The sequence below is a fragment of the Miniopterus natalensis genome, chromosome 10 (assembly GCF_054644295.1).
Source record: "Miniopterus natalensis isolate mMinNat1 chromosome 10, mMinNat1.hap1, whole genome shotgun sequence".
Lineage (NCBI taxonomy): Eukaryota > Metazoa > Chordata > Mammalia > Chiroptera > Miniopteridae > Miniopterus > Miniopterus natalensis.
In genome coordinates, this window is record NC_142090.1 from 25,947,864 (window position 1) to 25,973,973 (window position 26,110).

A 26,110-nucleotide genomic window follows, 5' to 3' on the forward strand; every position below is an offset into this window, starting at 1 on the left:
TAGCATTGTAGGGACTTAAGGGGGAGCAATGTCAGTGTTTGAGTGTAGGAGTGACAGATCTGAGTACATTTTAATAGTCTCATTGACTGCTTTGTTGAGAACAGACTATAAGAAGTCACAGGTAGAATCAGGGGACCTCTTATGTCATTGATGTAGTATTCTAGGTAATAGTCAATAATGATGACTTAATCTAGGATTGTAGCTGATGAGGAAGTGAAAAGTGGTTTGGTTTTGAATATAGCTGAAGATAGAGCCAAGAGAACTTTCTCCTGGGTTGAAATTGAAGTGTGAGAGAGAGGAATGCTGTACACCTGAAACTAATACAAAATGATATTAAATGTAAACTGCAATTGAAAAATAATTTTTTTTAAAGTGTGAGAGAAGGGATTTGTGGATAACTTCAGGTTTTCAGCCTGAGCAACTAACTGGCAGGATGAAGTTGTTGTTACTTGTCAAGGGGAAGGAAGGCTGCCGGTGAAGCAGATTTTGCTAGTGAAGATCAGAAGTTCAGTTTGGGGTGTAGGAATCTGAGATGTCTGTTAGAACTATGTGGAGATGTCAAGTCAGCAAGAATTCCAAAGATGAGTGTGAGCTGGATATATGAATCTGAGAGTCAGCATTCTTTAGAAGGTATTTAAAGTCATAGGACTGGATGAGATCACTAAGGAAGTCAACACAGATAGAAAAAATAAGAGAAATGAGCCTTGCAATAGTCTATAATTAAGAAACCTGGAAAAAGTGAAGGGAGCAACAAAAGAACAACATGAAAGAGTGACCAGCGAGGCCCAGCCATCATGGCTCAGTGGTTAAGCATCGACCTATGATCCAGGAGATCTCAGTTTGATTCCCCGTCAGGGCAGGTTGCTGGCTTGGTCACTGGTGGGGGGCATGCAAGAGGCAGCCGATCAATGACTCTCTCATCATTGATGTTTCTAGCTCTCTCTCTTCCTCTCTCTTCCTCTCTCTGAAATCAATAAATATACATTAAAAAAAAAAAAGAGTGACCAGTGAGGTATGACATGAGGAAATCCAGTAAGAGTATACATTAGAGAGCACAGAGACATCATTTGTGTCAGATGCTGGTGATAAGTAAGATGAAGACTGAGAATTGACAACCTGGAAACAAAATAATCCAGCAGTTGGCCAGTTAATGGAAGAAACCAGCTTAAAAAGGGGATCATAAAAATACACATTTTAAAACATTTTATTTTAACTTAAAGCACATAAAGTAATTTTGTTCACTGATTTTTAGGTGGAAGTCTTCATTTTAGTATGTTTCTACAGATTAAAGTTCCACATACCATTCTTATTTGAATAAACCACACCTTTAATGCTTCATCTATGATTTCAAGTGTTTGAGGACTTAAACACATTTGTTAACAGACATAGAGGATTTGAGAATAATCACATGTGACTCTTGGTAAGCATGTAATTCAATTTGTAAGAATAGAAGTGCATGGGGGTGCTGCCCACCTAGGTGGGGTCTCAGTCATTTGGTATCACAGAGAGATTAGAAAGATCATTTTAGAAGCACTGTTTGCCATTTATCAAATTCTTACTAGTACTTACCATGTAACTGTGTGTGAAATTCATTCCAAATGAGTTCATTTACTCTTCATAATACCTTGCTTATACATTCCTTCCATTTTTTAGAAGAAATTGGGATATAGAGAGATCAAGGCAATTTACCAAGTACTCACAGCTAATAGAAGGCCGACCTTGAGGCTAAGACCAAGGTTGTATGACTAAAGCCACTACCCTAAGCACACTGACCTATAGAACTGTGTGTATGTTACAAGCCATTGAGTTTGCTCTGATTCTTGGCAACCCTATGAATGAGTGATATCTATAGTGTCCTGTCCTCAACAGCTCTGCTAAGCCCCTCTAGATTCATGCTATAGTTTCTTTTATATACATTAAGTTTCTATAAACCTGCCTCATTCATGCCACTATTAATGAAGGTGAGGAAAAGGGGCAATGCAGAGAATTCAGAGTCCAAAGAGGGCCCTCATTTTCTCAGAATTCTTAAAGAATTTGAGAATCTTGCTGAAGGGAAAAAAATCAATGAAATAGAAAAGGCCAAAGATACAAGGAAAGATAAACCATTCAAGCAACCTGGTTCCAAAGAAAGCGTGAAGATATAGATGAAAGACCAGAGTTTACTCTGGTATTGAATTAATGTTATTTAAAGAAGTACTGAAGCTGCCCTTTGATCTGTTTATAAAATGTTCATATTTGCTTATTTTATACAATAGTTTTGTTGTTTTTCTATCAGGATTTTTTTAACTTCTAATTTTCTTGTTCTTCCAACAGATGCTTTTAAAATACCCTTAAAGATTTCAGTGGGTGAAATTCAACCAGGCAACTATGGTTCCGATGACTTTGAAAGTGAAACCACAATATGTGCTTTAAATATCCGCAAACAGACATCATGGGATGATTTTTCAAAAGCAGTGAATCAAGCTCTGACAAATCATTTCAAGGCCATCTCTTCTGATGAATGGCGGAGTCTGGAAGATGTGACGTTTAATAACACCACTAACTCAAGCATTGGCCTCAGTGCAAGCAGCGTGCAGTCCATCGTGCTAGGTATCAACAGTTCTACAATGAAGAGAAAGTTAAATTTCCAGGTTTATTTATGTTTATGGGCTTCATAACACAAGCATTAGTTACTGATTAAACACATTCAAAGCTCACTTGTGGCAGCTGCTGGTGCTGAAACTTGAGAATTCACAATGCAGCAAGTACATAATGTTGCCTGTCAGTATAAAAATGCTTGTATGCTTCAGATAATACTCAGAGAATAAAGAACACAAAAGCCCTTGATGAGGTTTTGTGATTGTACTTGCTATTCTAGATAAATGTAAGAAACTAACCACATTGCACCTGTTTGCTAATGCACAAGTTATGAGCACAGCTCCAAATTTGTACTTGGGGTATTCCAGGGATACTGTAATCCATTAACACTTTACCTCCAAGGACAGGAGTCTCAATGAAGTTTAGAGTTGATAGAAGCATTTTAATGAAGATATATTCAAAGCTCTCACTTGGGATGAATTGGGGTGATAACTGGTTATTTCTCTTTGATAGCCTCCATGAAACAGCCTCTCTTAGCCTTATAAAGATAAGATTTGCTTTCTCGAGTATAGTAAGTGCTCTGTAAATGTTAGTTATCCCTGGTTAGTTTCTTTCCTCTTAAACCAGGAGAACTAACATCTGTGGGAACCTGCTGCCACTATGCCAGAATTGTGCTGAGTGCTTTATATCAGCACCTCAGCAGGTCCCTACAACAGGCTCATTTTACAGATAGCTAGACAAGTTACAGGATGACCTGCCTGAAGTCACAGCTAATGAGCAAAGCAGCAGGACTCAAACCCCAGTCTGATAGGAAAGCCTGTATACTTTCAACAGCACCATGTTGCAAAAGCATGGTCCAGGTTGAGGGAAGGATACTTTTCACCATGCTATTATGATGTGTAGACTTATTATAGTAAAAAGACTTTTAATCTGTTCACTCATAAATGCTAATTCACTTTCAAAATATATATTACTGCTAGATTTTAAAGCAAATTATTCACAACTTAATTTTATGGCTCCTTGGTGTGATCATTAAAATTACCATCATTATTTAATCACATTAAGAAAATAAGTCAGAAATGATTCTCAGCATCACATTTTGCCCATACAATAGAGTGTTATTCAGCCTTAGGGGTCTGATAAACAGTCAGCACAGCCATGCTTTGAAGGAAATGGACCTCTGGACCTCTACTTCAGCCCTCATCCAGTTAATCTGGAAATTAGAAAAGGCAAATCGATATTCACTACCATCAGGTAGATTTGTCTATGAGCAATGGGGTTTCAGTGCTCATGCTCATCACTGAGGGTGGGGTACTCCAGTAGAATTCCAGATCTAAAATCATTGAGTTTTGTGGGTACTGGGCTTAGTTTAGTGCTTGGCTGTAGCCACTTATAATTGGTAACTGCATAATTGTTATTAATATATGTATATAAGTGACTTTACTGTGTTGACAACCTCAGCTAGGTAAGAAGGACCAAGGCCAACAGATAACAGAAAGTTACAGGTGGTATAAGCATGTATGTTGGGACATGCTGAGAATAGGTATTTAGGAATTGGTCTGTGGAAGGGAAGAGATGAAAACAAGTTCTTATTACTAATCCCTTTCTAGAGAAGGCACCTATGAAGTGGGAGCAGAGGGCCCAGACTCTGAGAAGGCTTGTCTTAACCTGAGCACCTGAGGTTATATGTTGTTTCCTGGAATCTAAAAATTTGCTGGAAAGGGAGGCAGAGATCTGGTTCAGAATATTTGGCCATTATGAAGCAGGCACTGGAAGAACCACAAAAGGTTATGACCAGCTTTGCTCTTGAAAACTTAACCCTAGAAATCTTTAGTTGTATTTCCACCCTGCAGGTTTCTCTCGGTCCCTCCTCAGGACAGCTTTGGAGAAGGCTGTAATTTGAAGGTCTTCCTGTTGACTTTCAACAAAAATTAACTCCCTGTGATCCTTCACAAATTCTCCACGTGCCTTTGATAGTTTAAGCTTTGGATTTGTTAGGGTTCTCACAGAGGAGATCATCCATCGACCCTTATAAGAAAAATTACTTTTAATCTTCTACTGACATTTTCACTTTTTTGAACTAGGAAATGTGCCATGGTCAGTAGGTCAGAGCTTTACCCAGCCCCCGTGGGACTTTATGAGGAAGAATAAAGCAGAGGAAGTCACTGTGCTTTTGTCAGGTAAAGATATCCTAAACTGAGATAATGTTGACAGAGCATTTGCTTTATGATTGTTCAAAGGACCAGTTTGTAAACCCACATGTTTTTGTCCTTCATTCTCTAGCCATGCACATATGACTCCCACTACTAACTAATTAGTGTTTGTTGGAACAAGGAGAGGAAAAATCAAAAACCATGTGTTGACACCTGTGGTGATGTCTTGATTGTTGATTCCTATGATTTCTATTGCATCTCATTAGGAATAAACCAGGCACCAAACTGGTGTGCTGATAAGAGAGTGACAGAAAGTTAAAAGAAACTTGTTACTTTCAAGTGCAGTGCATGATTAATATGATTATTTTAATGGTACAAGCTAATGTTTAGTGAGTACCTGTTATGTGCTAAGCCCTGTTCTTTACAGCACAGTAAAAGTATGAATTCATTTAAGTCTTATAACAACCCAATGGGATACATGTTCTTGTTTATCCTCATTTTTATATACAAGAAAATTGGAGCTCAGAGAGATTGAAGGCTACACATATCATCATGTATTTCCCAGACTTGGGAATGGAGTCTTTAAAAATGCAATTTCAACGAATAAAGTTTAATTTTATTGTTTTAAGTATACTTATTGAAGTTAAAAAAAAAGTGTGAGACCCTGCAAGAAAATTTCTTTAGGCTCAAGCAGTGTATTGAGAGAAAAGCAGAACTCCCAAGGGGGTTGGGGGGCGATAAGGAATTAGGGAATAGACCTAAAGGGAGACCCCAGAACTGTGCATTAATGCTGGGCAAGCCTAGAACTTTCTGAGGATTGGAACTAAGCTCTGATAACATTTGCTTATAAACAGTAAAATATTGAATCAAGCGATCAGAGCCAGTGTTCCTTCTATGTTTCTTTCTTACAGGTCCTCAGGAAGGCTGCCTCAGTAGTGTGACTTACACATCTATGATCCCTCTTCAGGTGCTGCAGAACTACCTAAGGCTGGTAGGTGGATGCTGCTGAGTGGAGTCTCATGCTCCCATCCTTGACACTGGAGTATTGGGTGGCCCATTTTTATGTTTAGAAGAGTATGACCCCCGGCCCACCCTATTCCCTGTGCTCTAACCCCATTACCTTTCCCAACAGTCCCCCTCCCTAGGAGGCTGCTGGTAACTTCTTTCTGGATTTCTGTCATTGCCATCTAGGTATTCATTGCCTGGACCCAGAGACCACCTGTGAGTTGTGCATATTATAATTTGAGCAAGAGGAGATGATCTGTCCCTAACAAGTTCTTGATATCAGATATCTAATCAATATGGAAGAGAATGGCTGTAAATATCAGGATGCCGTTCTATAAACTTTTATAATTGAAAAATGAGTACATATCTCAGCATCAGGTAGTGCATTGATTTGGCCACTTCAACAGAAACCAAAAAATTATAGCTTTCACAGTGCAGAAGTTTATTTTTCTCAAATATAGAAGTCCTAGCAGGTGAGAGACCCAGAGAGGATGAAAGTGCTGGGTGACCTCTGCAACACCTTCTCTCTCAGTGCTGCCCTGTTCCCTGGGGTGTTGCTCCTGTTTGCTCATCAGAGAGAGTCACCACTGCATCCCCAGGCTCTAGCATGAGGGAGCAGAGCCTGGAGGGCAAGCCTCTTCCTTTCAGGCAGTTTGCACATATCACTCCTGCCCACATCCCACTAACCAGAACTTAGACACATTTCCAGGTGGGACTGACAAGTATGGTTTTTTGCTGGACAGTGCTGCTATTAGGCAGTTCTAGTACTAAAAGGCAGAAGTAGGGAGTATAATTATCAGGAGAAAGTAGCAAATTCTCAATACAAAATGGATAAATGTAATGCTTTGCATTTGTCCAATAGTACTTATTACATGCCAGGCAATATGTATTATTTATTTATTCCTGAAAACACCCCTCCCAGGTAAATAATATTGTTACTGGGGAGACATCACGACCTCCATTTTTGTCTTCTTGAAGGAAAGATTTCAATCAAGAGACAAAGTGTAGCAAAGTAAGTAGGAATTTATTGGCCGCAGCAAAAATATACTTAGGACAGTGAAACAAGGAAGGTGCATAGAAGAAGCAACAGGAGAGCCCAGGCTGGGCTGCTTTGGCTCACTGAGAGGTCAGAGAGAGAAAGGGCCTTGGAGACAGGTTCAGGGTAAAAGCCTAAACCCTGATTACAAGTCTTATGGGGGGTTCCCTGGGAGGGAAAAAGGGGGATGGAGATGGTGCTGGTGTGCTCCCCTGGGAGAGCACTGGGTCCTTTGTCCTGAGTGTAGAATATTTATCTCTTTCTTGCAGGTGGGAATCTTTAGGGGGAGTCTCAGGGGAATGTCTCAATAGAATATTCGTCAGCTTTCCAGTGGTGCTCTTTCACGGTTGTGGTCTCCACTGATTGGTTGGTGCCAGGGCAAGGGGTCCATTAGTCAGTGTAGCTGATCCTGAGGCAGCCAAGGTGTCACTTACCTGGTTTTGTTGTTTTGATGTGCCTGGAGCTGAAATACAACTGAGGCCTAGAAGTTGTTTTTAGGAAGGATAAGGTCAGGGTGTGTAAACCGCATCACTACCTATATAAAAAGTCGGGAGGACCAAACTGCATGATCAGCAATATGCTGGGGGCGAATAGGTTACCCTGGGGGTGAAGTTCATGTTTTCCCAGTTTTGCCACTTGCTAGGCATCTGGGGCTTTCTGCCCTGGTGAGTTTCTGTACCCATCCCATCTTGCTCTGCTCTTGCCTGCCTACCTATCTATATAACAACATCACCCATTGTATAGGGTAAGAAACTGAAGCAGAAAGAGGTAAAATAGCTACAAGGTCATATAACTATTGAGTGGTGAAGCCAGGATTATGCATTCCCTGATAGAGGTGTGTGTCTGTCTGTGTGAGATCTATCTAAAACTAATATATATTGATGGTGTAAAACATTAAACAATCATTCATTTTGTTTACTGCCTTAATTTGGAAAGCTTTTTAAAAAAGTGAATGGGTTTGACTATGACTCTTTATAAAAATTGTTTTCGTTAACTATGAATTGGTATCTTTTCTCCTGATGAAAAGAAGTTGAAGGGTTTTTTTTTGTAATACAGATCAGAAATTTTTTATTATTCAATATAATTAAAGTTGTAAAAAAATTAGCCTTTTTTTCTATTTTCATGTTAACACTCAATTTCTGAGGATTCCTAGATAATTAATGTAGAACTTTAAAAAGCATTAATAATCCCTACTGTAGCAAATAGTATATTTTGTAGTTTATCACTCTTACTCCTTCAATAAATATAGGGTTTTAAGTAAGATGAAAATGATACCAGTTTTCATAATCTTAAAATCTAGGTGAAACAAACATCTTTGTGGTCCAATAACTTATAAAATCTAACCAAGTCACTGGACCAACATACGCGTGTACAAATTTAACAGTTTCTGGCAGCAAAACACCTGGAATAGCAATTAATAAATGTATTCATTGGATTGTAGAATAATATCTTTGTAAAAAGTATTTTTTTAAAAATACTCTATAGTTCAACTGCAAAAAACATGAAAGATATCAAAGATCTTACTTATCTCCACTTTTCCCAATGGAATCAGATGCAACTGGAACCTTACTAGTTTCAGCAAAAATTGATTCAAAGGCAGCTTCCTGTTCATCCAAAGAATCAGCAGCTGTGGCTCCTTTAATTAGTGTTGTGTTGGTCAAAGATTGTTGCTGCTTGGAAATTTTAATGGATTCCAGTGTTTTTCTACCTCTTTTTTTACCAAGAATTTTGACATAATTAGCAGGTATAGGTCCTGTTGTTTGACCATCAAGACTAGCCAGAAGTCTCAATGAAAAGAAGTATTGAAAACCATTCCATTGATCTAGTTAGGCTCAAAGTTGGGATTGACCTTTGTAAAAGCAGCTACAGTAGCACAGAAACATTTAAAGCCCTTACAATTTAGGAGAGATGGTGTCTTCTCAATCTGACACTTTCACTTTTTTTTCTTTGCTAGTTGTTGTCCTTTCTTTAATGCATCAAAGTAAGCCTGTGGATTTTATAGAAATGGGAAGGAGATTTATCTCATTCCTTTGTTTAAGTGAAGGTTGAAGTTGGGTCACCAACTGTTTTTCAGGAATGTGAGCCTCAGGCTCTCACTGGAGTCAGTTCCTACAACCATTTCCTTCTCTCCCCTCCCCTCAGCATCTCTACCAGACAAGGTTATGGCTCAGAGCTTCTTATTCACCTGTTTAGATGATAAAATGAATATAAAGGCAATGCAACTGAATTACAACTGCATATTAGCCTTGCCTGAGTAGACCTGTCAAATTAAATATCTGCTAGTCACATCCCAGTTGCAATTATGCACGTACCTCCTGATGCGTAAGACATAGTTTGACTACCAATAACCAACAAACCAGAGGCTAAACGAACACTGTTCTTAGCTCTATTCTCAATTTAATGAGGGCTTTTTTAATCTAACAATTAACTCTTGGATGAAGATAAAAACTATCACTCATTTTAGCAATCACTTCAAAATTTAAAGTGAGTGAGGCAATAATATAATGGTTGTCAATGTTTCTTCTTCCAAATAATATTATGAACCCCTTAAGGAGATAGACCATGAGTTATACATTTTTGTATCTTGTTTAGTTATTTAATTCAGTTGTTTGTCAACTATTTATTGAGAGCTTCCGAAATGCAGGCAGTTTTAGGAATTTAGGATATAGCTGTGTATAAATAAGATGCATTCCCTAAATGCTTGGGGCTTACATTCTAGTGGGTAAGACGTATAAAAAACAAATGAATAAATACATATAATGTGAGACCAGCCATAATTACAACTATAAAGGAAAATAAAGCAGGTAAGGAGATAAAGAGCCAGTGAGAAAGATGGCAGAAAGCGCTTTTAATGGAGTTAACAGGAAAAACCTTTCTGTGGTGACATGTAAACAGAAGATCAAATGAAGTGAAGGCCTTATGGAGGGTGTTTAAAGCAGAGGGAATAGCAGGTACAAAAATACCTAGACTGGCAATGAGGTCTGAGAGAGGACCAGAAGCTAGATCATGTAGGACCATGGCAAGGACTTTGAATTTTAGTCCAGGTGTAATAGGAAGCCACTGATAGAATTTGAGCCACAGAGTGACATATCCATTTAGTGCCACAGTAATTGTAGACACACTGATGTTTCTTTGAACTGTTGAAAATCTGTGCAGTAAAAATGCAAACCTACTAATATCTGACTTTTAATGAGTACTTATTATATGCCAAGTTCTGTTCTAAGTATATAGATGATCTCATTTGATTATTCTATTAGGTAGGTACTTATACCAGTTACTCCCATTTACCTGTGAATAAATTAAGACTCAAAATAACTTGCCTAAGATCCTTAGCAGTTAAGTGGTGGAACCTAAGGAGTTGAATCTAGGCTAAGAAAGAATTGTCTAAGAAAGAATTGCAGTAACCAGTTTTCACTATATGTGTAAATGTGTTATATAAAATGCATCAATTAAAGCTCTTATGCAGAAAACCAAATGGAGCGAAGACTTTAAATCAGGCTTTTGAAATAAATGATGATGCTGTTTTTAAATACTTTAATTAAATAGTTAAATAAATACAAATACATTTTAAATCTCTATCATTGAGTTAATAAGGAAATATTTAACTTATTTGAGTTTTCAGTCACTAAAAATTTATAATAGTTGAACTTTTTGCATTAACTCAAACTTTTCTCTTAGCAAATTTGCAATTTTTATTAGCATATTCTTAATTTTATTTTATTTTGTTTTTTCCATCACCATTTATCCCCTTTATTCCCTCTTCCACCAGCCCCCACTACTCTCCTCCTTCCCCCCGCAATCAACACACTGTTATCCATGTCCATGAGTTCTTGTTTTTTTCCCCTCAATCCCCCCACCCCCAGCTGTCTGCCTGCTCTCTACCTGTGAGTCTGTCTCTGTTTTGATTGGTAGTTCAGTTTGTTAATAAATTCCACATATGAGTGAAATCATATGGTACTTGTCCTTCTCTGACTGGCTTATTTCACTTAGCATAATGTTCTCCAGGTCCGTCCATGCTCTTGCAAAGAGTAAAGTTATCTTCCTTTTTATGGCCCAGTAGTATGCCATTGTGTAAATGTACCAAAGCTTTTTTATCCACTCATGTACTGATGGGCACTTCAGCTGTTTCCGAATCTTGGCTGTTATAAATAATGCTGCGGTGAACATAGGGGTGCATATATTCTTTCGAATTAGTGTTTCGGATTTCTTTGGATAAATTCCCAGCAGTGAAATCGCTGGATCCTAAGGCAGTTCCATTTTTAATTTTTTGTGGTAATTCCATATTACTTTCCACAGTGGCTGCACCAATCTGCATTCCTACCAACAGTGCAGGAGGGTTCCCTTTTCTCCACATTCTTGCCAACATTTGTTGTTTGTTGATTTATTGATGATAGACATTCTTGAGAGGTGTGAGGTGATATCTCATTGTGGTTTTAATCTGCATTTCAATGATGATTAGTGACATTGAGCATCTTTTCATATGTCTATTGGCCATCTGTATGTCCTCTTTGGAGAAGTGTCTATTCATACCTTTGCCCATTTTTTAAACTGGATTGTTTGTTTTTTTGGTGTTTATTCTTAATTTTTCTATTTTAATAATTCAGTGACTATAAGTGATTTTTATATTAGAAAAATACTTGACTAGATCACCCTAATCTAAGCCTATTTTAAAATGTAGGACTCTGAATCCCTCAGGACATAATTCATGAGATTCTTTGACCTATTGGCTGTCCTCTCCAATCCTTCCTTACTCTAGGAGATTATACTTATTCTTCACATATCCCAAGATAAATTTGCTGCATTTCCATAAAAATGTCATAAAAGATGGTTATGTATCAGACAGCTCACCATAGCTGCATCAATCTGTTTAGCAAATGACCAGGTCCAGCCTGATCTCTTTCAGGGCATGGAGGAGCAAGGCTGGGCGAGGTTCTGATGGACGGATGAGGCTGGTTCCCTCATATGAGGAAGAGGTGGCTCCAACACTGATGGATCCTTATGTTCCCTTAGTTGTAGTGGAAGAAGATTCTGGCCACTTGCGCTAGTGTCACCCCAGAGGAGGTCTGGAGCAGGAAGAGTTCATAAGTGCTAGAGCCTGGAAGATAAGGGAGGGTTATGTTCAAGATATCTATAGTTTTATCTTTTAAATAGCTATAATAAATACCCAAATTATTACTCCTGTATTAATAAATGTAGGCCTAGCTTTATTTGAATTTAGTAATCAAGTCTGAGCTTGGCTTTTACAGTTTCAATGAGATAATTTTTAAAAATAGAAAATATGTGTGTCTCGTGTGTGAACTGTAATTTCTCTTGAATTTTATTCTCATATGCCTATAAAGAGGGACCTCAGGAAATGATTGAAACCCACTCTAACAAGAAGGACTTCAGTTTTGTGTATTCCCGATGCTGAATGTGCCAGTATTGTTTGGGGGATTTTATATGAATAAATTGATATAACTGTTATCTGTGGCTCTAAAATCATATATGAATTATTTCTTTAAAATTGAGTGTCAGAAGAGGTCAGAATGAAAGTCCTAGTATTATCAGTGGGGAGCTCTCTGTGTCCCCATCTGTTGCCGAGGATGTAGGCTCCTTTCCTATTATTAATAACTAGCTAATTACAATGGTAATATTGCTGGAGGAAAAAGGAATATTTTGAATTGACACAGGAGAATAAATGATACTCATTTGCATGGGATTAGACCCCTGAGTTTTCAAGGTCTTATTTCCTTCCATCCCTCCAAGGAAAAAGTCCCCTTTTGCTTTTAGCAGAGCCTGGATTAAAACTGTTGCCCAGAGTTTTTGTTCATGTTTGCATAGTCTAGTCTGGCATCAGGCTAGATTAATTTGTGTTTCCAGCTGCAGTTCATCAGTCCATTGTTTATGGGGTCCACCATGCAGTTTCTAGGAACCACAGGCAGGAGCAAAATCAGAGAACAAGAAAGCCAAGAGCAAGAAAATTCCTTTGTCTCAGGATTTTAACTTTCTAAGATTTTGTACACTTGCCATGGCTTCACCCTCCCTGGCCAATAAGTTTTGTTCCAGGCTAGACTGACAGGTGCCTTCCCTACATCACCCCAACCCACTGTGCATGTGCCCATCTTCCCCTTTCCCCAGTGATTTGCAGGGAATGGACTGGTGGTTCCCTGGGGAATGTGAAATTGCAGATTCCTGCCCAGGTGGCTATGCTTCTAATGTCGGGCTTCCCTTTTGCTCCTTTCCTATTATTAATAACTAGCTAATTACAATGGTAATGTTGCTGGAGGAATTAGTGGGCCAGATTTCCCAGACATGAGTAGGAGTGAGTTTCTTGGGGTACTACAGAAATAAGCATTTTCAGAAGCCCCCATGGAAGAGACAGATGTGGTAAAAGGCTTTATTTGCATGGAATTACATTCTTCAGGTTCTAATGTCCAATGTTCCTTAACCCAGTCCTGAGAGAGGGGCACCTGGGGGTCCAGCAGAGCCAAAACGAGGGCCAGTGTCCAGAGCTTCCGTTCCATGTTGCAGCCAGGTATAGTTCAGCATTCAGGCTAAAGTCCATCAGTTCCTTGTGTGGGCCCCACATGGCTGTGAGCCACTTGGGTAAATGCAAGGGAGTGTGTCCCCTACATCAGAAGTCCCAAGAGAGCTAGAGAGTAAAAACCAAGATCCAAGAGCGCATGCTTCTTTGTCTAGGAGTTTAAATATTCAAGTTTTGCACCCTTGCAGTGGCCATGTCTATTCTGGCTCCCAGGTGTGACTGACAGACAGGTAGGCACCTTCCCATGTCACTCAGACCTTACTGGGCATGTGTCTGTTGTACAGTCCCTTCCCCTATTGACCTGGAAAGACTTGGAGAGTGTTAAGTCAGCAAAGCTGTATAAATGGCATGCCTATATTATCTAGTCTTCTCCTTACTCCTTTTCTCTTAAATAATAACCAGATTATTACAATGGTATCAATAACAATAGCTGTAAAGCATGACACTTTAAGCTATAGCCATCCCAATTTTACTGGCTTGGGAATGATCTTTTGTTTTTCATCCTTTTCTGAGTTCAACGGCTCACTACAACCTGACCTAAAATTGTTCTCAAGACAGTAGAAGCTTTTCCTCAAACTCTGACAAAACTTGAAATAAAAGATTAACTTTATTGCTTTAAAGTAATGCTACAAGTCTGAAACCACATTACAGGTGCCACATTGACCATAGTGGAGACTACAGCTCCTCTTGTAAACTCCTTTCTGCAGAAAAACACTGGAGGGAAAAAATAAAAGTATGAATGGGCCTTTGTTGAGGTCGTTGTTCCCATTTAATCCAGAATTCATTTGCCTCACAAAGCACTAATTGACATGTGATAAGAGCTTCCTGAATAGGCTGTGAAGACACCAGAATAAAAGGGATTGGTACCAATTGTGCTGATAAAGCTGGTGTCCCCTTTACTAATGAGCCAAAATGTCACACTGTAAGCATGCACTTAGGTGATAATTCTGACAACTACAATTCACCTTGATAACGGAAGAAACATTCAAACCTGTGAAGAATTTTGGTGAATTTATCTGAGCCAAACTGACAACAATTGCCGGGAACCAGAATCTTAAAGGATTGAGATAATGCTCCAGAGAATGGCAGTTTTGCACCCTGCTTTATGGATTACGATCAAAGGAGAAGAGGAAAGTGGGTTACATGAAATCCATTGGTGATAGATTAGGGAGGTGGGAGAAAGCAAAACATGGGGAGGTGAGCAGGGAGGTGGACCTGTGGGATAGGATAAAAGGTAAAATGATAAACACATACTTCTTTTACATAGGTGGGTACAGGATAGTTAACATTGTGTAACGAAAAAGACTCAGGCCGTACACCGGAGGAGGAGAAAGGAGACCTTTATTTAACGCATGCGGTGCCAGAGGAGGCAGTCTCCAAATTCTGGGCCCTGAACAAAGGGCTTGGGTCAGCTTTATAGGGTCGTAGGTCGGGCCTGCTTTTGGCATGAAAATAGTGGGTGGGGTTACAGAGGTCAGATAAGGTTACTTATACATTCAGGCGGGTAATCTGATACCTGAAATGGGGAATCTTCCTAAAATGGTGGCGGTTCCTGCCTCAATTGAACAGTTAATAAGATATCAATAGCAATGAGAGGAAAGGGAAATTACTTTGTTTTGCAAAAAGCATGTGTTAATCAGGAATGTTACCTCAGATGCAAAAGACAACCGACAGGAGGCTTAGTTAAAGTGAAAATTCACCTTTGTTAGGGAAAAATACTGTCTTAGTGCATGACTACCAACCATAAATTGCTTATGTTTAGAAAATTTTAATTTCAGACCATCCTTTGTGGTTACTTTTAGTCTCTTGAGTTTGCAAGGCCTGCAGGCCTGCCCTGAGCTTTTCAGGTTTAGTATGTGGCTCCTTTTTGTCCATAACCCTTTAGAAGTTAACTTTGATTTTATTTTTCAAAGAACAGATCTTCTTTCAACACAATTTAAATATTTAGCTCCCCCCGCAAAAAAATCTGTCTGCTTGCCTGTCTGTCCATCTACCTATTTAGAGCCCTCTGCTGGAAGCATGTAGCATTTACATTTATTATACCTTAGATCTTTCTATTTAGAGAAATGTGAATGGTAATGCTGGAATAGATAAATATGTTTTCTTGGCATAGCTTTGAATGTTTTCACCAGTCTCAGTAGAGCCACAAGCTCCCAGCAATTAATTTTTTTGGTTTAGAATTTAAATGGTAAACAACACAATTACATCACCTGACAAGATAGAATAAAATAACATAAATAAAAAACTGATAATATCTGAAATGAGGACAAACCTACTAATGGATGCATTCATTAGAATGTACTAATGACCTGGAAGTATATACATTTGTTTTTCCCTTTATTTAATTATTTAGTTCACTTATTTTTAATTTACCTTTTTCCAGAAAGGATATTAGTCTGTGTGAACACAAAGTGCTTACTGCTAGTAGATGGCCAAAATTTTAAATTGAATGTTTTCTGCCTATATTTGTAAGACTCCTACAGTCTGAAAACAGATGAGGTGTTGAAATTGAAGACTGCTTATCTGTGAAGCTGGGTCCTTTGCTGTTATATGATTCCAAAATCAATCTTAAGAAAGTGCAGGTGGTTTGACAGGATAGCTGTAATGAATAGAGAGCACCCTTGTTTTCAGAAATAACATAAGATTTAAATAGCAATACTACTTACAAATCTTGGGGGTTGCATATTCAATAAATCTTGAAATTTTGTATTTGGTTTCACTGATGGGAAATAATTCATTCCTCGTGAGAGAATTTCTAACCAGTATGTCATGGCAGTATGAGATTAATTTGGAAAGCTCAGTACTTATGGTTTAAAATTGGACCTGGCTAGCAGTACCTAACATGCTGTTTCCCGCTAAAGTACTTTTGAAAAGTGACAAAACTTCAGAAAAATAGAAGTGAGGTCTCCCTTTGGAAAGAATCTAGAAAAACTTTTTACTGCATTTATAGGGGCAAGAGAGTACTAGGCCTACTTATTTGAGGCCAACTGGAAATTAGGTTGGAAAACACTTTTTAATACCCTTCTAATGTTAGTGGTGAAGCGGCACCAGAATGTTACCAGCATCAGGTCTCCCTTCAGCAACCTCGGTACTCAAGTTCTGGCTAAGAAAGAATTCAGAGCCAAGACAAATGCAAGAAAGATGGAGGGGGAGGGGGAGGAAGAGGGAGAGGCAGAGAGCATCCTGGGGAAAGGTTCTCGGGGTGCTCAAGAGAGACAAAGAGTAAGCGCTGAGTCCTTTGTCTCAAGGGCTTTTACTTGGAGGTCTCAGGGGAGGACAATAGAATATTCATCAGCTTCCTAAGTGTGTCCTTTCAGGGTCATGGTCTCTACTGGTTGGTAGGTGCCAGGTTTACCACATGACTAGCAAGAGGCCAGGGGAGGAAAGGTCAGGGGAGGGTCCAAACTGTAAGATCAGTGATATGAAAGGTCAGGGATCTGAACCGCATGGCAGCTTTATGCTAGTGGAGGAAAAGTCACCCTGGGGGTGAGGGCCCACCCTACATTTGTCCATTGCTGGGCACCCTTGGATACCTGGCCTGTTGTCCTTGCTCTGCTCATGCCTGTCTAACTGCCTACTACACTACTATCATCTTACTAATATTAAAAAAATAAAGCAAGATTTACGCTGGTTAGAAAATTGAGCATATATCCTTTATTGCGTACTCTTTGATTTTTGCAGCACTGTGATATTCTCCTCCACCCCCTGCCAATACAGGACTTCCACATTCATTCAAAGATGAAAGCCCCTGGAAATACCTGGGCAAGGAGCTGGTGCCTTGGGCAGACTGTGCTACATCTGGGCAGCATATTATATAAGCATTTTTAGTGGGATGGATGCAGGAGCATTCTGCTCCCTGGGGCTGCAGTTTATCTCTTGCATGTTTTTCTGCCTTGGTGGACAGCGGGAGTTCAGCTCACTGCAGCCATTGCTGGATCTTGGAGTTTAACTAGAAACTAGAGACACCGGCCCACAACCCACTCAATGACCTAAGGTAGGAATTCAGCCAAAAAAATTAGTGGTCAGTGAATAAAGCCAGTGTTAGTCCATACATCCTGTTTTAATGCAAAATTATCCCTGTGGTTTCACAAGTACATAAATACTAATAACAAATTAACATTATACTTAGGAAGAATACTGCAGAACAGAATAGATACTGTCTTGAAAACTCAGAAGAAAAACACACCTTAAAAATTACTAGAAAAAATAGGAAAAAAAAGTGTGGAAAATTATGTTCATTCTCTTAGAGAATGCAAGGAGATAGACTCTGAAAGCAGGGTAGTAAAGCCATGGTAGAGTCCAGGCCAAGATTAAAAGGAAAAGTATTGGAAAGGATGTGCACGAGGTAAGGAACTGTAAGAACAATTAAAAATACAATAGTGCTATTAAAACTGTACTTTAGACAATAAAGAGCAGAAGCGAGATAGTGAATAGTAAATGTTATGAAAAACTAACCGGTGCTCTCCCAGAATGTGGAAGAGGACAGCCGGCGACGATGGTAAAGGGACAGATATCCTCACAGCACAGAAAGGGAAGGTGAGTATTCACGATAGTGCCAGGGACAAAGAAGGTTTTTTGAGGTGTCGCAAGAAACAGTTCAGGAACACACACAGGAGGAGTTCAAGCAGCAGTGGCAAGATTTATTAAAGTGAAAGTACACTCTCAGAGGGGGAGAGAGAGCGGGCAGGCTCCAAGAGCAACTGCCCTGAGCCCTCAGGGTCGTGCTCCCTTTATTCTCTTGGGCTGTGAAAAGAGTGGGTTTATTTTGAACTATCTAATCCCTGAAAGCAGAGGGCTTTTTTTAAACTATCCAATCCTATCCTCTGATTTCCTTTGGGCAGTGTTCTACCACTTTGGCTCCTACCCACAATTCTCTAGGTTTGCCCACTAAGTGGGGGGTCAAAACAGCTAATTTATTATAATCAGGGTATAATTGAGGAGCGTTCACCTCAAGGTGACTTGTGTACAGGTCTGCACATGCGCTAATAATAGGAATTTCCCTCTGCCCCTTTCTCCCCCATTTCAGGATGTCTGCGGTTTTTCCCAGGCCTGTTGAGCTGGTGGAACTACGTCAGTTACTCCCCAGATGACTGCAAGGCTATTTATCTGCTTAGCCAGATGTTTTGTTCCATTCGCTCCCTCTTTCCTTCTTAATATCTAACTTGCTGCCTACTCTAACAATAGGATGATAGGTGTTTTTTAGAAATAAGAGAACGAAAAGAGGAGAAATTGCCAAAAACATAATGGAAGAAAAATTTCCTAAGCCAAAAAAAGTCTGACTATGCATATCTAAAGGATTTACCCCATTCCATTTAAGATTGGGAGAAAGACGCCACAACTAAACAAATCTGGGTTACATTTTTTCATTACAGGTACAATTTATATATCCCCTAGGCATCCTCAAGGTACAAATGAGAACAAGTTATTCTTTAATAATTAATAATATTTTACTTCTGCAGTCTGATGGCTTCATAGCCTCACTCCCTAGAAGCAGAACCTCAGCTGAACTTGTGGGATATTCTCTCTTCCATGTCTATGCAGGAGTCCTTGTTCAGGTCTTGGTCCTTGCCAACAAGTCTACCATTACCTGGCTCACAGACCTCCTACCACAGAAAACAGCCCAGACCAGCCACTTCATTGACTTCATCCTGAGGCTTTAGGATGCTGACATTTCTTGGGCAGCTCCAGCCCCTGTCTTGTTTCTTTTAGACACACTACTCTCCCTGTTGTTGCCCTAGTCCCAATGCGAATTCAACCATTCCCTTTTCTATTGAAGGCTTAGTAATAGTGGGGTAGTATTCAAACCCAAAACCCAGTCCGAAGTCCAACATAAGGAGCCCCTTAAAGGACCACTTCCCTATTTAGCTCATGGTCTGACACCCGGTAGTCAAGCCTCGTTTTTCTCCACTTGCCAGGAGTTCCTTTAAGCATGTCTTCATCTCCTTGGAGGCCAAAGCTCAAGGCTTAAAGGTCCTAGGTAGGAAGGAGTTCCCTCTTCCTTCCATACTAAGGGCTTTTCCTCAAACCTTCCCTTCATATTCTAGAATCTGCATTTCTGATGAGCTAGGGGCACATTCACTGTCTTCACCAAAATCCACCCCAGACACCCTCAAAGATGTGGCCTTCTATGATCTCAAAGGGACAACTTTATCAGAGCACGACAGAACAACAACAGCACAAAGATACATGTACATGTGTATCCTTACATTGTTCCATTCCAAATTATAAAAAGAAAACAGAACCTTTCATGTTTAACATTTCTGTAAGTGTGAGTGGCTCAGTCTTCCTACATGAGCTACCTCCAACTGTACCAGTGTGGTTGGCACTTCACCTGCCCAGGTCCTTTTCTGCAAGACCTTTCCAAGAATAAAGTTTCTCCCAAGCATCTGGGCTGGCAGTTGGGAGCTCATCCCTGGGATGATGGTGGTGGGAGAATGACCTCCCCTCCACATCTTGCTCCAAACATCACTGCCTTTGCCTAGAAGATCACTGGCTTTCCATCCCAGTATTTGCTATATCTCTACATGTTTGCAGATGACATATCCTTATACATAAGGATAAAGATTTTTTTAATCCTGTAGGCATCCATGTAGATTGTCTTTTTTACAAAGTAAAAGTGATCAGTCTCTCCTAAATTTTGAAACACCATATTCCAGAATGGAATAATATAGATAGTTGATCAAAGAATTTATATTTATCAAGGTATCTTTTACATTAAAAAGTCAAAGATACTCTGATATACAGTGGTTTTGAAAAGATTAATGGATTATTTAAAAGCATATAAATATACACGTCAACTGTGCAAAGAAGAAAGCTAGAAGCAAATGAGTATTGGCAGTGGTTGCTTTAGTGATTTCTATTGTGCTTCTTCATGTTTCTTTGTATTTTCCAAAATTCTCATAATGCAATTCATTGCTATTTTAATCACTGAAAAGTAAAATAAGCGTTAGGAAAACTCAAAAGATTATCTAAAAATTATAGAATACCTGTGAGGGACAAACTATGCTAGGAACCCTGTACCCAGCTAACATACTGAACTGCAGCTGTAGAAAATAGAACAAGGAATATGCTTTTTCATAAGATGCCATCTCTTGCTTTAAATATATAAACACTATATAAAATACTGTGTAAGTGTATAAGCATAATATTTGCCAGTGTTTCACATTAAAGTGAAAAAGATGACATGCTGAACAAATAAAGCTAATTAATAGAAAATTATTTTTAATCGTTTGAAAGGCTGAGGACAATCAGAAAGGGAATTTCACACTTGTGTACCACTTTTTTTCTTTTCTGAACTTAGAATTTTTATCTAAGTTCTATTCTTGGTTTATTAATAGGTCGAGCAATATCATACTGTCATTTTTCATGGCCCAGAAGGAAGCTTGCAAGACTACATAGCACATCAGCTTGCACTCTGCATGAAGGTATCAATTACTTGCCTACCCTGTCCTTTTCTTTGAAAACTCGAATGTGTGAGGAACTAACCGGTCTGTTCCCTTATCGCAGCACAGACAAATGGCTGCAGGATTCTCTTGTGAAATAGTGACAGCCGAAGTAGATGCTGGTTTCTCTAAGGAACATCTAGTAGACCTGTTCATCAATAGTGGTAAGACCATTTCAGCAAACTGAATTCTGATAACCAAAAGGCATGCTCTTCAATGATGCCATTAAAAGGAAATAAACTTTGTTGCTTGGGGATAAATTTAAGTCAACTTTTCCATTATTCAACAGCTATGGGATGAAAATTGGGAACACAGATGAACACTTGCAAAAATTATTTTTGTGCATATATATATCATTGCATTTATTGTACATCCTGTATTTTCTTTTTTTTTAAATCTTTTGTTTATAACTCATCTTTTGTGAGCATACTGTACTACTGGCACACAGGTATACCAAGGGAGGAGGTGTGGGAGCATTCCCCCCTACTGGGACTGAGTATAGCATCACTGATGCTGTTTAGAATTGCACAGAGATAATGAAAACCATATCAGTTATGGTAATTTTTATTATTCACAAATTATTTACAACCAAAGCATCCTTTACTGCTGCACCAGGAGTGAACCTGCCCCAGGGGTGAACTACTTTCTCCATGTAACCTTAGTATGCTATTGACCAGCACTTTGCTAAACACATTGCATACATTTAGTCTCTGTGACAGCACTGTGCAAGTGGGTATAATTATCTTCATTTCAATGGTGGGGAAACAGGCACCAAGAAGTTCAATAACTTGCCACAACCTCACAGTAGCAGAACCAGGATTAAATGTGTTTATTGATGTAACATTTTCATGAATTTGTATCTTAGGTTTCAGGGCTTAAGGCTCTAAACTTCACTACAGGTGGAATTAGCATAGCCCAGCATAGCATATCATGACTAGTAACTATGACACAAAGTTGAAATGAACCAGACTTCAGTCTCCATGGGATTAGAGCTACAGAGAGCCCTGGAGAGCAGGTGAAGGAGGGAAGCAGTTGCAAGGTCTATGAAGGGTGGTTTGAAAATCAAATTCAGATCTTCCGTTTGGAGGAGGGGTGCTTCTCATCTTTGGAGCCATGATCAAGGGCGATATCTTGTGGCTAGGACAACTGTTGACCAGGTTTAGGAAGAAGGAAATAGCCAACAGTTCCTAAGCCAAGAAATAACATTAAGATGCAGGTTTGGGAACTGACTGAGGATTCCCAAACCTAGAAGCACATTTTGGGTACAGGAAAATCCCACTAGAATTTGAATGTTGCTGTAATACCTAGCCTAGCCTTTGGTCAGAAACTAGTGAAAGCTACAGAAAGCTGTTTTCTCTGAAGATGTTACTAATAAAAGCTGACATTTATTAAGCCCTTGCTCTGGTAAGCCCTATTCTAAACATCCTGATTTATAACCATGAGGCACTTGAGATACTTTGACCAAAGATCTCATAGCTAGAACACAGAGGAGGAGCAGGACTCAAACCCAAGCATCTGACTCCTGAATCTTACCTTAATCACTGCTAGCCACTGTTCCTTAAAAACTCACTTGTGCCAAAATTTCTGTTTCCCCCTTCTTTATATAACAAAAGCCCCCTACATTTTCATCTTGTCTCATCTAAAAGTAAGAAGCTGAAATATTTTGTTCTCTCCCTATTAGAAAGATAGCATCTACAGACTGAATTCTGCTTAAGCTTCGAGAGCTGAGGACACAGTGAATTAGGTCGTGAGGTGACCTGAGGTAGATGGGCAGCTCAGCATTTCTAAATCTCTGGGGAGCATCTTCTTAAAAAGAGCTCCTCTTCCTGATTTCCAAATTTGGTTAGTGGCACAAATCTTTTGGTCTCACAGTTGAAACTCAGGTCTTATTTCCAGGCTCAAAAACCTAACAGCCCAGCCGGGCGTGGCTCAGTGGTTGAGCATTGACCTAGGATCCAGGCGATCAGGGTTCAATTCCTGGTCAGGGCACATGCCCGGGTTCCGGGCTCGATCCCTAGTTGGGGGCGTGCGGGAGGCAGCCAATCAATGACTTTCTCATCATTGATGTTTCTATCTCTCTCTCCCCCTCTCCTTTCCTCTCTCTGAAATCCATAAAGATATATTTTTTAAAAAAACAAAAAACCTAACACAAGTGCCAACAAGCCACATTAAGGAGTGAACCAGGCTGGTGGGGCTGGGGAGAAGAGGAGGCACATCTCCATCTACCTGAAGGCTCTAGCAGCTTGTTGCTGGCAGAAGTGTAGATTTAATGTCCCGAGGTCTTGTAATTTTTAGAAAGAAGCCAGAAATCTAGGTATTCGTGTAAAAATTTAGGGTTTTCTTTCTTTCAGTGTTTTCAACTATTTCAATTTTTAAAGCAGCATGAGGACCACAGAGAATCCCAAAGTCCTTTTATTCGTGGACCCCTCGTCCCTGTCCCATAACCGGGCCATGGTTATGTCCTTCCAGGTTGGCCTCAGTGTGCATTTTTGCACATCCCCATTGGCATCACCTTACTTTCTGCCCCCTTTTCCTATATCTCATCTGCTTTTCTGGAAATGGCTACTCCGCCTGCTGCTTCTCCTCCCTGAACACCCCTCAGAGGCCATGAGATTAAAAGCTCTCTGTGGTTCCTGGCCCCCATATCTCTCCATTGCCCACTGAATTAGGTTGATGCCATTCAAGACCTTGCATCCTAGAACACTGATCCACCCGATTTGCTTATTTGACCCTTATTTATTTTTTATCTGAATATAACATTGTATATGGTTATGATGTACAATGTATTGATTTGATACACTTATACATTGCAAAATGACTACTACCATAGCATTTGCTAATACTGCTATCACATCACACAATTACCATTTCTTTTTGTGGTGAGAACATATAAGTTTTACTCTTTGAGCAACTTTCAAGTATATAATAATATATTGTTAACCATAGTCACCATGCTATACATTATATCTTCCAAACTTATTCATTTTATAATTGAAAGTTTGTGGAGTGGAGGGGATCAATGGGGATAAAAAAGGGAAAAAATAAATAAATAAAATTTAAAATAAATAAATAAGAAAGTTTGTACCCTTTGACCAACATCTCTTCATTTCCCCCATCCCCCCAGGTGCTGCCAACCGCCATTCTACTCTCCGTTTCTATGAGTTTGACTTTTTTAGATTCCACATGTGTGATATCATGTAGTATTTGTCTTTCTCTGTCTGACTTAGCTCACTTTGCATAATGCCCTCCAGGTCCATCCATGTCATCGCAAATGACTGGATTTTCTTCTTTCTTATGGCTAAATAATATTCCTCTGTGTGTGTGCGTGCATGTGTGTATGTGAGACATTTTCTGTTGAATAATTAGGTTGTTTTCATGTCTTAGTTATTGTAAATGATGCTGCAGTGAACATGGGGATGCAGATATCTCTTCAAGTTCCTGATTTCATTTCTTTTGATTATATACCCAGAAGTAGAATTGCTGGATCATACGGTAGTTCTATTTTGAATTTTTTGAAGACACTCCACACTGTTTCCCATAGTAGCTACATGAATTCCTGCCAACAGTGCACAAGGGTTCCCTTTGGTCCACATCCTTGCAAACACTTATCTCTTGTCTTTTTGATAATAGCCTGCTATGCTGACAGGCGTGAGGCAATATCTCATTGTGATTTGATTTGCCTGCTTCTGAAGATTAGTAATGTTGAGTTTTCATGTACCTGTTTCCCATTCGTAAGTCTGGAATATCTGACTCTTTTTAATAGATGTCTATGCTCCAGCAAAATATGGTGTTTATTCTTTACATGTTCTTTGTTTTTCCACTCTCATGTCTTTGTTCAAGCTGCAGTTTTCCTCTAGAATTTTAGAGTGAACATACAACCACCCCGCAGTGCACACTATGGCTACCACATGGCAGGTACTATGCAAAGTAGTATACATGTGGTACTGATTAAAGTAGATATGGTCTCTGCCCTTCTGGAAATGACAGGAAAAGTCCCTGTTAAAATGCTCTAAGGACATCTCAAATGAAAACTTCTCGGATCCATCCGGATATGACAAGTCCCTTTTATGAAAAGCAGTAGACTTTGTTTATACCTCTATGCTCCACCTAACTATAGGTCAAGGCAGTGTAGGTGTTATTTGGGCTTTTGCCTTGGCCTAAACACATGTTGTATTGTGAGCTCCTTGAAGGCTAGTCAGATTGCCAATGATTGTATGTTGAATAAATGGGTGAATCTCCTAATACAGGAAATAGCATGGGCAAAGAAAAAGGAAATTCTAGTCTTACTCAGGTGTCAGCAGTTAGAACTTGCTTAGAGTGGAGGCAAAAAGAAGTAAGATTAGAGAGTACAGGAGCTGATCAGGGAGTAGTTGATGATAGGGCATAAAGATAGTGTTTGAAAAATGAAATATTTTTTAAAATTTATTTTATTTTTTAATTGAGATATAATTGATATATAACATAATTTCAGGTATACAACAGAATGATTCAATATTTGTATATATTGCAAAATGATGGCAACAATAAGTCTAGTTAACATGCATCACCATACATAGTTAAAAAAACTTTTTTCTTGTGATGAGAACTTTTAAGATCTACTTTCTTAGCAACTTTCAGATATTCAGTACCACATTAAATGTAGTCACCATGCTGTACAGTACATGAAAAATGAAGTTTTTGAACAGTGGACTGATGCCCAAAAATTCTCCACTCTAACTTCTTTCTTATGTAGGAAATGGTGTGTCATCTCCAAATATGAAAGTGTTTTTGTTCTGTATTTGGAGATAATAAGTAATTATTATAAATAAGTAAAAGATCAGTAATTTATAAGCATCAAATATCTTCCTTCTCTTTTTAATAATAATACTAAGGCACAAAGTTCATCTGCTAAGACCTTGAATGCAGTTGCCCAAGTTGGCAACCTACACATTATCATCGATTCATCAGTTTGCCTTATTTTCCACATTTAGTCAGTCCTGAGTTCTGTTGAATCTGCTTCCTATCTCATTTCTACCTCCTGCTCTACATTCCCTCTACCAACTCCCATTTCTTGCTCAATAAACTGAGGAGGCTTCATCACTAACCTTTCTTGTTTGCTCTGGATCACTTTTTCCATGGGCTTCTCGGGGCTCAGTCTGGACTACAGAACCGCTCATAACAGTTTCCTTCTATTGTACGCCAGTGGTTCCAGAATAAAAACTGAAGTTCACTGAATGTGATGTCAAGAACATTATGGTCTGTCCTTTTGTATGACCTTGTCTTGCTGCTGTGCGTTCTCATCTCCTAAAACTCCCTCCACCGTCACCATCATTTTCTGTTGACCAAGGGATCATGGGAACCATGCACTTGAAGTACTGTAGATGGGGACACCAAA

The 26,110-nt window shown here is 39.2% G+C and overlaps 1 protein-coding gene across 1 annotated transcript in view; it reads left to right on the plus strand.

Annotated features, from left to right (window-relative positions):
• CTTNBP2 (cortactin binding protein 2) overlaps positions 1 to 26,110 on the plus strand; it is a 152,950-nt gene that overhangs the window by 108,962 nt on the left and 17,878 nt on the right. Inside the window, exons 10-14 of the mRNA XM_087821053.1 lie at positions 2,314 to 2,589; positions 4,662 to 4,757; positions 5,642 to 5,721; positions 20,632 to 20,718; positions 20,801 to 20,900. Of these exons, the coding sequence (XP_087677179.1) occupies positions 2,314 to 2,589; positions 4,662 to 4,757; positions 5,642 to 5,721; positions 20,632 to 20,718; positions 20,801 to 20,900 (639 nt within the window). The remainder of the gene's footprint in view (positions 1 to 2,313; positions 2,590 to 4,661; positions 4,758 to 5,641; positions 5,722 to 20,631; positions 20,719 to 20,800; positions 20,901 to 26,110) is intronic.